The 16297-nt window shown below is 42.5% G+C and overlaps 1 protein-coding gene across 2 annotated transcripts in view; it reads right to left on the bottom strand.

Moving 5' to 3' along the window:
- ANO2 (anoctamin 2, calcium activated chloride channel) overlaps positions 1-16297 on the bottom strand; it is a 316751-nt gene that overhangs the window by 180363 nt on the left and 120091 nt on the right. For both annotated transcript variants that reach the window (XM_015559975.1, XM_015559976.1), the window contains 2 exons: positions 6889-6944; positions 5665-5706 (listed from right to left, as the gene is read on the bottom strand). In XM_015559975.1, the coding sequence (XP_015415461.1) occupies positions 5665-5706; positions 6889-6944 (98 nt within the window). The remainder of the gene's footprint in view (positions 1-5664; positions 5707-6888; positions 6945-16297) is intronic.

Genomic DNA, 16297 nt, shown 5'->3' with positions numbered 1-16297 from the left:
CAGGCCATCCATCTTGTGATGTTTCCACAGCAACTTTAGCAGAACTGGCATGTGGACAAACTTGTGTATCAGTCCCAAGGGCAAACCACACTTTAGTGTCAAATACTTGGCCAGCAAGCCTCACAAGTCATCCACAGGTAAATGAAGTAATTTGGTAACAAAGCATCACTAGACATCACCTAGTTGGCCATGCTGAACAGACACTAGCACAGAATCAAATTAATTGTTTAGAATTGACAGACTTACAACACAGTTACTACCTTGTTATGTTTTCTATTCTCCTTATACATCATATCTCCTTATACATCACACAAAATTCACCTGGAATTCTGTCAAGGAAAAGCTGCTCCTACTGGGTACTTTGTATATCCAGTTCAACATACACCCTCCAGGAAGCCATCCTTTTACCTAAGTATCTTTAAAGACATGAAATGAAAACTTCAACAAGAATGGGCATTCCTACTTAGTGGCTATAGACTTTTATTATCAGAAACTCTCCCAAGAACCAAAAAATAGAACCAGAAACTACACAGATCCGGATAGAACAAACTGCACCCATAGTCACTACCCTGTTCAAAGTAGGAAACCAAGACATAAAAATGGGGTGGCAATGTGAATAATGAGCACAGGAAGATCTGAATTCATGAGCTTTGACTATGCTCATTCTAGGTAGGTGCCACCTACTAATCTTACTGTTACTTTTACATCTTCTTCTCCCCCTCATCTTGGGCATTTCTACTGCCCTGGGCTTTTATTCACTCTCCCCAGTGCAAACTCTGGACTCACCAGCACCTGGTTGTCACAGTGACATCATTTGTGGCCCAAAGGGAGACCAGCCTGCGTCAGGAAATGTAGGCAAGTCCTCCCTTGTGGCACATCACTACCTGCCTCAAGGGCTCTGCCCTCTAGAGAAAATTCCTCTCCAAGTCACCTGTCCAGCCAAAACCTGAGCCTGAGAACACTTACCTGTCACCACCCTGGAGGGAACAACTAAAAATACTCAAAAAGTCAAGATGGCCCAGTTGGCTCAGGCCCAAACTGAGAGCCAAGCTCACAGGCCTTATCCCTTGTTGGATCCCAGACCTGCTGTCAGAAACCTCCAGAAAGTCCCTTTATCAGTGTGGTATACTCTAAGCACAGAACTGTATCCATAGTTTATGCATATAGATGAGGATGAGCCAAGAGAGCTGTTTGAGTTCCATGCAAATAGGCTAGATGGACACAGAGGAGCAGATTATTAGGCAGCCCCTGCAGAAGAGTTAGAGCTACAGAGCAGCAAATCGGGGGCCTGGACACCCATGTGGCTCACCCAAGCTCGCACTGTACATGCGCACCCGCACGTGGTATTTTGTGGAAGAGCCACACTCAAGGGGCCAAAGAGCCGCATGTGGCTCTCGAGCCGCGGTTTGCCGACCACGGCAGACCCTTCCCTACCTCCACAAACATTTAATCACATATAATTAGAGACCAAGTGGGCTATGCTAAATCCCAGGTTCCAGGGTCCCAGTCAGGGTGAAGGGTGGCATGCTTTGGGGTCTCTGCCCATGGGGATTAGAGTGGTGTGAGGAAAGTTCAGAAGGACAACCACAGTAAATTGAGATAATCCCTTTAAACTTGCATAGTCTTGAATTTCCTAATGAAGCTTTTGGCAAATTCGCGTCCTCTCTTAGAGCTCCAGCATGTCCTCTACACCCGTTGGCCAAGCCTGAAGGAAGATCTGCAGCTCATTCTCAGTGGACAGCGCCTTATTTCAGGGGCCCTGGGTGAAATTCCAGGCATGTCGGTGTGACCCCAAACCTTTAAGGCAGGAACTAACAGCTCCCCTAGAGGCCACCCCATCTGATTGATCACATCATACAAGTGGCCCACAGGCTCCCGAGGGATTACGTTTGACAGTGGATCAGTTGGTTTAAGTATTTCTTGAGACTATAAAGGAACCCAACTGTTAAAACCATTCACAATGCCAGAGCACAGCAAGATGTTTGAAACTTGTGGCCTCCTCTCAGGCCACAAGCTCCTCAGAGAGCAGCCTGCATCTGCAACAGGCAGAAAGATGCCAGCTGTGGCCAACTGAGAGGCATGCATGGGACAGAGTGGACCTAAATGGGAGAGAATGGAATTCTATACCCGGACCCTGCAATGACATGTTTGAATTTTTTGGCAAGTCACTTCAACTATCTAGGTCTTTTCCTTTAATAGTACAATGAGAGCTGTTCAGGATTGGAAAATTAATCCTCAAGTGAAACTAAGAAATGAAGTGAAAACAAGAAAAGTAACTTTTTTATCAAAAAGACAGACTGACTCTCTTTATTCACCTTTTAGTGGTCACTTTTAACTGTCCACTAGAGAAAACAATCATTACCAAAAGCTGGAAAATCCAGGACCAAGGGTTTAAAATCATTCCAGTGCTGTGCTTTGGGTTCCCTCTGTAAGTGGGTGGGAGCCACCAGGAGCCAGTGGGTTAGACAGCCCTCAGAAGATGCTAACGGTCACCTCAATGGGATGCTTGAGAAAACCAGGCAGGTCTGGCTAATGTGGAATTAGGTCATTGTTAGTGGCCAGGGGCTACCCATCCACACCCACACTGCTCCCTCTTCCTGCTGTCCTGCTTTCTAGAAAGGTGGGAAGCCCCTGTGCTCCAGAGGGAGGAGTCTCTTTTTAATTATCCTCCAGGATTAGAGAGAGAGAGCCCTCCAGGTGCTGGCTGTGGCTGAGTCTATGGAGATTGCACAACTGCTTGAGACCAGCTGGAATGGAAGGAGTTTGTATTCTCAGGGGCCTCTGGGCTTGCCTGGAATCTGCCTACAGGAATCCTGGGCCTCAGGGAGATCATGGGAATAGGCACAAATTGCAGGGCAGAGTGAAGGAGAACATCCAGCTACTGGCAGGATGGACATTTTGAGATGCCCTTGCAAGTTATCCTCAAAGAGGCCATTCCACATTGCAACTTGCAACACTTCCCCACATCCTCCAGCACCAAATTCAAGGGTTCTCCCTTGCCCTGAACCAAAATCTTCCTGCAGCCCTCTCAATGGACAATAGACAATTACAATGTAATAAAAACAAATAAGTGTACTGCACATATTCATGGGGTTGGCTCTTTCCTCTTTAGATTACTTTTAGGCACTACCATAAACCACTGAAACTACAGGCAGGAACCCAGAACCATGGTCAGATTTCCCCTCACCATGTAAAAGAAACTGTGTCCACCCGGCTACAGGGCTCTGGCTGGAATTTTGACACTGAGGTTTTAGTCCTGACTTGACAAATGTTTTTGGACATTGAAACCAGTTTCCTCACCTTGCTGGGTATGTTTCCCAACCCAAATGGACAGAAAAAAGCTTCACTCTCACTCATGGCTTCTCTTTTCCCCCAAAACATGTACTTCCCTAACATGACCCTTTGTTTCCCAGAGGAAAACAAAGACACCAGGACTTGCCAGCAAACCCAAGGGAAAGCCACGAGAACAAAGCCTATTGTCTTTCAAAGACACTGGTCCACCTTCGCTGAGCATCCTTTTGATGTAAACTTTGGGAATTATGCACCAGGATGCCTCTCCATCCTGGCAGATTTCTCCCTGCCTCCCAGATTCTACCCAATCGACCAGTTGGGTTATGCACTAGGAATAATTCTATTGGCCTAAGAAAAACATTTCCTGGGAGGAAAATGTTTTGTTAAAAAGTTTTGTTGTTAATAGTAATATATCATTGCAAAGACAAATGTACATATATTTTGGATAGTCTATAATTTGCTTCTCTCTGCCTCTGTACAGATAAGAGAGGGCTGGCTGATTTCTCCCATGAATTGCTGTGTGATCTTGATGTGGAATCTATACTAATAAAAGGGTAATATGCTAATTAGACCAGACATCTTCCAGATGTCCTTCCGGACAAAGCCACAGTGACAGAGGCCGAGGCAGAGGAGATTAGGGGTGATCAGGCCGGCAGAAGAGGGCAGTTAGAGGGCAATCAGATCAACAGGAGAGGGCAATTAGGGGGTGATCAGGTCAGCAGGGAAGCAGTTAAGGGGAGATCAGGCTAGCAGGGGAGCCGTTAGGGGCATCAGGCCAACAGGCAGAGTGGTTAGGGGTGATCAGGCAGGCAGGCAAGTGAGCGGTTAGGAGTCAGTGGTCTAGGATTGTGAGAGGGCAGTCGGACATCCCCCGAGGGGTCTCAGATTGGAGAGGGTGCAGGCCAGGCTGAAGGACCCCCGCACCCCTGTGCATGAATTTCATGCACCAGGCCTCTAGTGTTCCTATAAAGTGCTCTACCTATACAAACTGGGTCACCACCCACCCAGCAGGAGGTTTCCTAGGTGGACATCAGTAGTGATCACTCTTTAAAGGGGAGGAATGTGAAATTAGAGAGTGGGAGGACAAAAAAATGATTGGGGTGAGCGAGGTGAGATGTGGGGAGAAATGCTTCTTCCTTTTCCTTTAAATCTGATCCGGGACTTTTCAGGAAATTAAACACCGAGACTATTAGCATCAGATAGAAAACAGATGAGGTTAAGACATCGAAATACTAGAGCAGATTCCCTGGGCAGGCAGAGAAGGGACATGTGTAAGCAATCATAGCAGTATTTCTGGAAAAGACCTTTTATGTTTTTAATACTTAACACTTCATAACAGGGACTAATAGGCAGGATAAAAAGAAGGCTGCTCTAAATGCAACTTGGGGGATGAATGATTTTCCAGACAACATTGTGGTGGGGGTAACTTCTTGGGCTTCAATTCTTCACCCCTACTGCCCACCCTCCTCTGCTCACCAGAGTTGCTGCAGGCTGGGGAAAACTGTGTGGGAGGATGGCATGGGGGTGGGAGCAGTTTGACAGCCAGATGGGGCATTTCATTCATGGGCTAGTTAAGGAGGCTGGGTAATCCTTAGCCCGCCAAGCCATGGCAGGGAAGGGGGCACACCCACATGCCCAGAGTATTGACAAGCAGAAGAAATGGGATCTAAGTGAGTGGCTGGGGAGAGAATTGTCCAGTCAGGAGCTGTGACTGGCATAGGAGAGATCCTTCCAAAGGTAAGTTTTTCCTCCCCTAACTAATTATATTAAAAATAACCTCTAATTCCTAGAGGAATACACAGTGTGAATGAGCATCCCTCTCCCTCAGATTTCTTATCTGAAATTTGGGAATGGCTAATACCCCACTTATCTGCCTAGAGGATAAGAAGGAGAACTTAAAGATGACCCCCAAAAAAGATAATGGCATGGAAAATAATAATTTTTTAGCAGGATTCAAGAGTCAAAGGTGTTCCAAGCTCTATTTCTGTTTACTATGGCAGTGTTGTCACAGGTAAGGTGCAAAGTCTTTCTCTGCATCAGTTTCCCCATCTATAAATTAAGGAATTTGGACTTCCAGTGTTTCTCAGTTAAGGCCTTCTTGTCATCAGGAAATGGGATAATGCTTTTGTGTGAGAGGGTTAGCCTAGCTGGCCCATCAGGCACTTCATACCAACAAAACCCCCATACACACAATCATGCCAATGACCAGAAATGGCCCTCACATTTCCAAGTGGCTAGAGGGCAGGGAGCAGTGGAAGGACTACTGAAAAATATAAGCAGATAAATCAAACATTTAGGGCACTTCTATCTAGTTCCACAGCCATCCATGGTCTTCCATGCTCAAGCATTCAGTGCAGCATAAAGCCAGCTTACCTTTCTGTCATTCATGTCATCCCCTGGACTATCATATTCACCCTGTAGGAGGGAAAGAAGTGCTAGATAAAGCCCATGGAACTGTTAGTAATACTTTCTTTTTATTTTTTACTATCATCCTATTTTTTTCATTCTCATTTGAGGAAGGTCAAAAACATGATTTGGTAAGGAACTAATGTTCCTTCCACTTACTTAAATCATCAACCTTTGCAATATTTCCTATGGACAACTTCTCAGACAGATACTACCCTCAGATGCTCCAGAGGTCAGCCTGTACCTCCTCATAGCAGATGCAATGGCACAGCTTGTGTCTGCAAATGGGCATATCACATGAAAGCACCCAGTACCATGTTCTGCTCACCCCTGCCCATAACTGATTGAACCTAACCTCATATATGCCCATCATAAAGATGTCAGTAAGAAGAAGACTGTCTTCTAGGAAATTCCTTCAGGCATTCAGGGATCCCCATCTCGGCAAGACTCTGTGACAGGTGCTAAAGAAGTCACCAACCAAATGAATAGTGCAGCCGTGGAGGCATTTCATTCATGGGCCAGTTAAGTTCTTCATGATTCAACTTGAAGAATGTCATTGCATTGTTTTATGGGATGTTTATAACATTACTTCCAGTCAAGTAAAGGTTTGATTACAATCTGTTTTCTTTACTTAACCTAATAGTATAAATAATTTTGAGCTATTTCCTTCAAAAATGTTAAAATAAAATAAAAATATGACACTTAGTATATATTTCCATATTAAGGACGAGAAATTTCACATCCACACAAAACTATCATATACAAATATCACTTTCAATTATTTAAGGACCTGATGGTCTAGGTTGTGTATTATCCAGCCTTAGGCTTTCCTTCCACCGCCATCCACCCACTTCCAACATCTCCTCCCTTTGACCACTTGCAGGCCATCTCTGCCTTCTCACACTTTCCCCAAAAACAAAGGCAGGGAGTGTACTGGCTGTCTACCCAAAATTTGCTTGGAAAGCTCAAATAAAACCAGTTCATTCTGCCTTTGGGGAAATAACTGGACAGACAACTGGCAAAAATCGAACTGGGGCTTATGGTCAGTCATGAGCTGCCCAGAATCAGCCAAAGTATTTTAATGTCATGATTCATTCCTGCCTCGCCTTGCATATATCCACCCACTGCGTCGCCTGTGGTTTTCAAGTTTTTTAGGCCTGCAGGGAGTGTGCCGACAGACATGGTACTTACATCATGAAGAGGGTAGGCTGCCTCATAGATATTGTTTGCTATCAGAAAGTTAATACCTATGGAAGAAAGGAAGATGAAAATAATAACTCTAGGGCAGGAGTTTCTTTTGAGACATATTAAGCCCTAACCCACCTCTCAGCTGAGAATCACTGCACCCTCCTCTGTGGCCTCCCAATCTGCATGCGTTTTTATCAAGCTTTAGTTCTTAGTGTAAGAGCAATATTTTTTCATTTCCCAAATACAAAGTTATGTTTTGATATCAGACAGGCTCTCTCAAACTTCACATGCTTCCTGTCCTCACGTATTCAGATCTCTCCAGTCCAATAACTCTCAATAACTCTCCTCCTCCACCGCCCCCTCCATGCCCACCAATGTCAGTTGAGAATATCTATGTTCAATGATAGCATAGGGATGACTATATAAATTACTGTAATTATGATCAATAAAAATATGTCCCACCCTACCGGTTTGGCTCAGCGGATAGAGTGTCGGCCTGCAGACTGAAGGGTCCCAGGTTCGATTCTGGTCAAGGGCATGTACCTTGGTTGCGGGCACATCCCCAGTAGGGAGTGTGCAGGAGGCAGCTGAATTGATGTTTCTCTCTCATCAATGTTTCTAATTCTCTATCCCTCTCCCTTCCTCTCTGTAAAAAAATCAATAAAATATAGTTTTTAAAAAATGTCCCATAGCACTTTATCTGAACTCACTCTGTTCCTGCACAGAGTGGTGGTTATTCCTGTCCATGGCTGATCTGTGGACCATGAGCTGCCTCAGGTAGGGGCATGCAGGGCAGTAGTTCTCAAAGTATGATCAGGGGAACCCTGGGAGTCCCCATGACATTTTCAGTGGGTTCATAAGGTCAAAACTATTTTTTATAATAGTACTAAGGTATTATTTTTTTTTCATCCCTATTCTCTCATGAGTATACAGTGCAGTTTTGTGACATGTGATGACATCATCCCATGACAGCTGATGGAATGTATGTTTGCATGTTTATGTGCTTTAAAAGTTTTTCAGTTTTAACTTTTAATGCAATAAATATTAATCAATATAACCTACCTAAACAAAAGCCCTTTGGGCACTCTCAATGACTTAAAAGCATAAAGGGTCTCTGAGACCAAAAAGTTTGAAAAGCCACACAAGGCATTCATTTTTTAATCTCAACACCACCAGCCAATAGCAAGCTTATGAAATATATGTTCAGTGAATCAACATTATGAAATATATGTTCAGTGAGTCAGTGAGCTCTAATATGCTCACAACAGAGAACCTTGTGCTCAGCATTGAGGCATGGTTATTGTTTCGTTCATGATTTTATTCAGCGGCTATGAAGTGGTCTACATGTTCTGCCTGACTCAGATGGGAGGGATTATTCTCACCAATTCCAGCACCAAGGATCCTGCCATGCTGGGAGGCACACTTAATCATGGGGTGTGTGGGGAGTCTCTGCTGCACAGTGATTTCCCTCGTCTCAAATGCACTTTCTGCCCTGAATCATTCTTTCCAAAGAGATTATAGATAGGAGTGAGATGGGGAGAAAATTGGTTTTTGAGGGAAACACATATGTTATCTCAACTCTTAAGTAATCTGCATTTTCAGGGCTCTGAATAAAGGACAGATTTGGTTAACAAATCTAAACAATAGTTACTCATTAAAATTCATGATTTTTCACCTCCCATTTCTACGCAATGCCCCACCTACAAGCCCAGAAATCGCAGAGGCTCTTAAACAATCCTCTCTCCTCTATCAGCCTCCCCTTCCTCAAATCTTGTGCCTATTCGCTCAGCTTTAGGATACTGGATGCCAGAAAGACCAGCCATGGGTCCAATGGGAACAGAGGCCACAGGGGGCACTCAGCAGAAGTGGACATTTTCCAATGAGTTGAGAGCTGTGTTTGGTGCAGTGGCATTACCACAGGACCAGTCCTTTACTGATTCTGAGTTTCCTCCCTGGCATGAACATAAAACATCAGAAATAACTCTGGGGAGTAGGGGGATCAGAGGGTGGGTAAAGGGAGTGCAGGTTGGGGGAGGGGTGCCCCAAGGCTCAATGAGCTGCAGATTTGTCCTACTTGCAAGACTACAATTTCACTCTGAGCATCATTAATCAGTTCAAGACCCATAACCACAGCAATGTGAAGCCACCCTACAATAATCAAGGGGAGGAGTGCCACGTCGGGAGGGGGTGGGGTAGTTCAAAGCTACACAAGAGCTGTCAACATGGATAGAGGCTGAAGCATCACAGGCGGGTAGGTCTTCAACTAGACCACACCCCACGCACTACCCCACCCAATCTCTCCTCCCCTCTCCCTGTCTACCCCCTGCCCCACACCCCATGGTTGCCATGGCAGCAGTATACACCCTGAAGACAGTCTCAAAACTGCATGGAGAAAGTTAAACAGGTGTTGAACTCTTCTGCTAATTCTCAGCTTTGCTGAGCACAGTAGCTGAGTGTCTGAGAGAATTAGGCTGACAACCTGAACTCCTGGGTCCTACTGCCAGATCCTCAGAAAGATTTCAAATCATTGGAGCTCTAAAGCTGTGCACCCCACCCCCATCTCAAATAAAGTTTCCTTTCCAATGCATGCCTAAAGCAGGCAGCTTGCTTCACTTGTGGAATTTTGTGTGTGCAAAATTGTTTTGTGTCCCTCAAAGGTCTACAAGGTACCTGAAATCAGAGAGCACTCCCCTTTCACCTTTGCCTCTTATTTATAGCACCGAGTTCCCTGCTGGGAACACAGAAAGAATAATGGTTGTTACAAATAACCACCCTATGGCTAAACTTATCTCAGTGACTTTCCATTTATCACAGGCACCCACCTTCCTCACTATTTCAGTTTTCCTTGGCAATGTATGCTGATGAAGAAACTTTAAACTCCAATTCATTAGTCCACTTCCTAAGAGAGGAAGCCCAACAAATGGTTCTTTGCCTTGGAGCCAATATGATTCATGTGATCCTAACCCAGATAACTAGAGCCCCCACATGCAGTCAGGGAATGTGTCTCTGTCTCCCATGGCTATAGACCTCCTCTTTTTCAGATGGTGTCCTATGGGCAATCCCAATCACTGGCTCCTGAGCAGAGGGAGGGAATAGGACATAAAAGAAAGGGGAATGGGGGGCAGAGGCAAATTGCAAAGTCACTGTGCATCCACAACTTCACCCAAGAATGGGAATTGTTTTGGCCTCTTGGGTCACCCACAGACTTCAGAAACCAAGATTCTACCCCCAAACAAGCATGAAAATTGGTCTGAAAGAAGAAGAAAATAATCAAGCATTTTTTTAAAAGAGTCTCTGCTTTGAAAATTGAAATTCTCATTTTTTTTTCCTTTCTTCTCAGCAAAAATGGGTTAATTGGTTCCATCCATGTAGCCATAATGGCACAGCTTTCTTCTTCAGGATCATGTCTATAGTCCTTCCTCTCTGTTCTAGACCCAGGGAGAGAGATGCCCAACCTCTTTTCCCATTACTCCCAGACATGGGGCCTGGGAGAGGGAGAAAGCATGGAGGGTGTTCCCTCTACCCACAGAGAAGAGCAGTGTCTTGGCTCCAGGTACAGCTCACTAGAGACACCCTCCCTAATCTCTAAGTCCCATCAAATCACCAGGTACTTCATACCTATTGCTGTTAGAACTATAACTCCCAAAGGACAAGGTTTGTGCTTCCTCTTTGCTCAGCACTAACCACAGCTCTGCACAGCCTGATCCAGCCAGATAGGTCCTCTGCATCCATTGAGTCAGGACCAAGGGACAGAGCAGAGCGGGCTCGGGCTCAAGACTGGTACCTGAAAACACACACTCATAACACAAACCTGAGGCCTAGCATTTAGCTTCTGAAACATCTCTGGTTTCCTGGACACAAAGGATCAATCAAAACACAGTTTATGGTCTGCCTCCCAGAGAGTCTTATTAAATCTGCAAGTGGCTCTGGGTGACAGGGACTAAGCTCTAGTCCTTCCAGGCCAAACTCAAAGGAAACTGCTCCATCAGGACAGGTTCTTAGAGGAACGGTGCTGAACTCCTGAAAACCCATTTGGTTTTGATCCCCCCAGAACAGGGCCCAATCCACCCAGCATGCTGCTTTCATCCCTGCACTCCAGCCGGACGTAAATCTAAACCAGAGCCCCCAGACGATGCATTGAGCAGAGACTATATTTACCCATCACCAAATTGTCTTGACATGTGTTTAATTACTTAAATGCCTTTAATCCAAAGTCTTTTCTTCTAACAAAATATAAACCAGTTCAGCTGCATGAATGATAAACCAGATGTTTACAGCGCACAACATGGTCTGGCTTCAGTCAAAATAATTAAGACATCGTCTCCTGAGTGGGGAGGGGAGATGCCCAAAGCATATTCGTGTAAATGCTCTGACACCAAAGTGTCTATGAAAATGTAGCTCCATCAATCTGCAATTCTCTGTCCATGAAAAGGCAACAATGACTTCCACATGAAGGAACAGGAAAGGTGTCCATCCTCTGACGTGATCATGGGGGTTTGGGTTTCTTTCCATGGTCAAGTGTACTTTAAAGGCTTTCCATGATGGGGTAAACTCCCAGACTCTGAAAGCTGGCCTTATGTAATGATTAAGGAGGCATCATGGGGTTGGGCCACGTCTGTGATGGCTCACATGCTACTGCCACCATGCAAAACCAAAACTCACAAATATATTTAGTCTCTGAACATCATGTGTGCATTGGTTCATAATCCTTCCCTTCCAGGGGTAAATAAAAGAGAGATTCCCTATCCACACCTTTGTAAATGGCCTCTCTATTACTATTCCCAACCTAAATTTTCCTGCTTTGAGTGTGTCATTTGTTTCTGATTCTCTGGAGTGGCTCCCATCATGTCGTTTTATTATTTGCTTTCTTTGTATGTATCTCTCTTGCCAGACAACCACATGGCTTATTTCCTCTTGTCCTCAAATGTTAATTCAAAAGTAAGCCCACCCCATAAAGGTAGGGATTGGTGTCTGTTGTGTTTGTTTGATTCCCTACTCTATTCCCCTAGCTCTAGAATCTGAATGACACATAGTAGGTACTCAATAAAAAAAATTTTTGAATTAATAAATAAATCTAACATTGGGCAGACCTCAGCTTCCACCTTTCTGGGAAACCTTTCCCAATAACTTTATTCAATTAACAAGGAACCTAAGTTCTAAATCTGGCTCTGAATCTCTAACCAAGGTAATCCCTCTATGGTGAAATGAGTTAACATCTGTTGAACCTATTTTGCATGGTAGTGTACAGGATATAATGAGAGTAAAAGTGTTTCGAAAGCAAACAGCTACACATGTGCAAAGGGCCCTTATTATTTGGTCCTTATATATTGGTTACAGTTATACCTTATTTGTACAGACACCTCTTATCTGGTTATCTCAGCTCCCAAAGAGAGCTCAGAAAAAAAAGTATCTAGAGCTCATAAAACCTGTTCCCTAATGTTATGTTAATGTACTTTAACCACAGCAGAATCCTTCAGACCCTCCTTCACTCTCTCTTTACCTAAAATTGTAACCAGCTTGTTTTTCTGTCTCCCAAACAGAAAAGCAAAACTGAAATAATAAAACTCAGAAAGGAAGCTAACCTGGGTCAAAAATTCAAGAAATCAAAGAGTGTGGAGCAAGCAACCCTTGAAGAAACATTAAAAAATAAAAAAGAAATATGTTCTTAGTAATGCTCCTGAATCATCCAGAAAGGGTTACTATGCATTTATACAGGGAATATATGCTGACCTATCCTATATAATAAAAGCCTAATATGCAAACTGACCGAATGTTGGAACAATCAGTCGCTATGATGTCCATTGACCACTAGGGGACAGATGCTCAATGCAGGAGCTGCCCCCAGCCCACAGGCCCCAGGCCAACCAAGGTGGGTGCCAGCAAGAGCCCCCAATCACTCCGCCAGTCGCCCCCAGATTGGCCCTGATCACTGGCCAGACCTAGGGAACCTACCCTGCACAAATTTTGTGCACTGAGCCTCTACTTATACATAAGAAAAGTGAGACTAGTATGAGAGATTTAGAAATTTTTCTATACAAAAAGATGTTGCTGAGAACATCAAGAACTAAACCACTAACCATATTCCCCTTTCACTTTGGCTCAAGGTCAAATTTTCAGCCCAACTGCAGAAAATAGAGGGCCTTATGGTTTAAATATTTGTAGTCTATTTTTTTCTCCTAGTTTTGACATTCCATTTTAATTTGTGATTTTCCTGTTTCTTATTGTTTAATTTATTATTTATATTATGCTGTTTTATTGTTTTTCTTGTAAGCCACCTCAGAAATTTTATGGAACAGAACAGGAAAATAAATAATTCAATACATACAACTTGTATACAGCTTAATGCTTTGCAAAAGCAGTCATTCAAAATAATGCATTTTCCACAAAGAAAAGAAGTAATAATACTAAAAAAAATAGAGAGTATTTCTGAATTATTATTATTACCTTTAGTACTTTTTTCCATCTTCTAATTCTAATCTTTATTATCTTTCCCATCTTTTAATTTCCACTGTAATCTCATATAGTAGGAAAGGGAATAAAGCTTTGTACATTAGTCACAGAAGTAATGACCTCATAAAAGTTAGTGCCAAGGGTGAAGGATCAAAAAAATATCTTGGACAACAGTTCTAAGTACTGTCCTGTCCTCCTTTTTTTCTTCTTTGTATGAAGCAATCATCCTCTGGAGGGTCTAAGTCAATTCTATGCCATTCGTGCTTCTCTACCCAACCAGAGAGAAGATCAATAAAACAAAATTCACCCCATGGCTCAAAGGCCTATATTATCTTGAGGACTCACCCTGTTATCATATTTTTCATTCTTCCTAATCTTCTAAGTAAGATTGTTTAAGTTGACCAAGGAGCTTAGAAAAGACTTGATTTTCCTAAGCAGAAGTCAAACAAGGTGAAAACTGGCCTTCAGGGTTCTCCATTGCTGGGAAGCAGAGAAGTTCAGTCATATGTCCCTTGTTACAAAGCTAATAAATCACCAGTAGCTACTATGCAACCACCAGACTTTACTTATTTGGGGGAAAGGGAGTTAGGATTTAATGTATGAATTTGGGGCAGGGCAACAAATATCAAGTCCATAACAATATGTAACTATTAAGGAATTTGCATTTTATCTAAGAGAAATGTGGATCTATTTTACTATTTCAAGCAGGCCAGTGATATAATAAAATCTACCTTTTTAAAAACAGACTACATTTTATAGAATGGGTTAAAATACACAAAACTGGGGATAAGAAGATGTTTTAGTGGTTGGAAAAGTAATTCAGGTAAAAAATAATACAGCTCATATAGACCAGGATAATGGTTGTGAAGAGAAAAATTGTACCAATTGTAGAGATGTTTGAGAGGTCAGTCAACTCAACAGCACTTAGTTATAATTTCTGGCTTGAGAAATTGAGAGCTAATGTTTATTGAAATTTGGGTTACATGGGTGGGAACTGTGTTGTCCCCCAAAGGGAAATCTATATGGTCCTTTGGGTTCACACTGCAGTTCAGATTCTTTCAGGACAACTGCATGAAGATATTGAATGTATAGTTAGATATTTAGTTCTGAGAATCTAGATAGAAAATAATTCATAACTAAATTTTCATAATGCCCATGCTTAAAGCACAGAAATCATAATAGTTTTTTAAAATTTACAGTATAGTGAGTTGCTTATTTAAGCCTTACCTTAAAATATATTAAATGACACTAAGGAAGAGACTTTATAATATCTGTTAATCTCTGCTTTTCTTCATTTTTCATCATTTTATAAGTGAAGGAAAACTGAGACTAATGGACACAATATAGTCTGCCACAATCTAACAGAATTTAGTGGTGATAGAACTTAAACTCACTTCTTCATGTTTCTCTCCCAAGGTTCTAGCAAAAGTGCATTGTTGCCTTAGGATCTCAGGTTCATCATATGTCAAAAGGAGGTAGGCTATCCCTTCCAATTCAAGAGTCTATAAGTTGGCAGCTAGATAACTATTATTTCTATAAGTAACCGACTTTAAAGACCCAAACTAACTCCACTTACAATTCATAGAATCCCAAAGGTAGGAAAAATAGGGGTGGAGCAAGGACACCCAAGTTACAGACCCAATTCTGACAGTGACTCAGTGTATGACCCAGTAAACATTTATCCTCTTTGTACCTATTTGTAATTGGAGATGAGAATTACTGAGATGCCTGCTTTCTCTCGGGCTATAAAACTAATACTAGAAAATTTGCATTGATACTTAGACACAGATGTGGAAGTAATTGCTTCCTCCTCTATGTTCCCTTTGCACTCTGAACATGTCTCTATTATTGTACCTGCCAGATTATCTCATAACTGTCAGTTTATATGTCTGTCTGCATGGCTAAACTAAGAGCCTCTCGAGGGTAGAAATTAGGTAAAATTCACCTTGGAGTCTCTTAGTTTCTATAACATCGTTTGACACATAGCAGGTGCTCAAGAAATGTTTTCTGAATGTTAAAAAAAAAGAAATTTTTGAAAATTACTCAACAACAACAAAATCCTTAAGATGTTTGGCTTTGAGACATAAAAAACAAACAACAAACACAACCAAGACCTCAGATCCTCAAAGGAAAAAATTCAGTGTTAAAGCAGAGGGTCTCTAATGACCTTTCAGCACTCTGGAGACTGTTTCTCAAAATAAACTTTAGTTCTTAGGGACTTCCCAGTTTACGAGACAAACTAACAGCTTCTTATTTAATCTTTATAAAAACCCTTCAAATAGATATTATTATCCCCAATGGAAATAAAAGGACCCTGAGTTGCAGAGAAGTTAAGTCATTTGTATATGGACAGGGGAAGTCAGGAACTCGACAGCTACTGCTATGAAACTAGCAGGATAGTTATGTTTAATTAAATCATTAAACCACATTAACGGAGCAGAATGTGCAAGGCAGACAGCTAAGTGCATTGGAGCATGAAAGATGATTCAAACACATCTTAAGGAGTGTCTTCCGTGTCTAAGCTATGGACACAGATAACCTGCAAGAAAGAGATTCAGTTTTATAGGAGTGCTGAAAAAAAGGGGGTATTAAAGAGAACTCATTGGACAATGATGTTTGGTCTGGGGGTGGGCAGGAATGAGACTGGAGGAAGGACATTCATGCAAAGGGAACAACATGAGCAAAAGGAGAGAGGATAATAGTCACATTAACAGGAAGAAAAGCACTGGTGAGAGAGGGCAAAGGAGAGAGAGGGAATGAGATAGAAATAGAATATTAGATATATTGATTTTAAGGTTCTGGTGAACATCTCAGTGGAGGTATCAATCAAGCAGTTGGAAATACGGGGCTGGAACTGAAACAGGAAATGATAATATACTGTTACAAATCATCTTTACAGAGACAGGAGAGGAGAGAGAGAGAGAGAGAGAGAGAGAGAGAGAGAGAGAGAGAGGGACAAAGA

Source organism: Myotis davidii, unplaced genomic scaffold (assembly GCF_000327345.1).
Source record: "Myotis davidii unplaced genomic scaffold, ASM32734v1 scaffold13, whole genome shotgun sequence".
Lineage (NCBI taxonomy): Eukaryota > Metazoa > Chordata > Mammalia > Chiroptera > Vespertilionidae > Myotis > Myotis davidii.
This window is presented reverse-complemented; position numbering and strand designations above follow the sequence as displayed.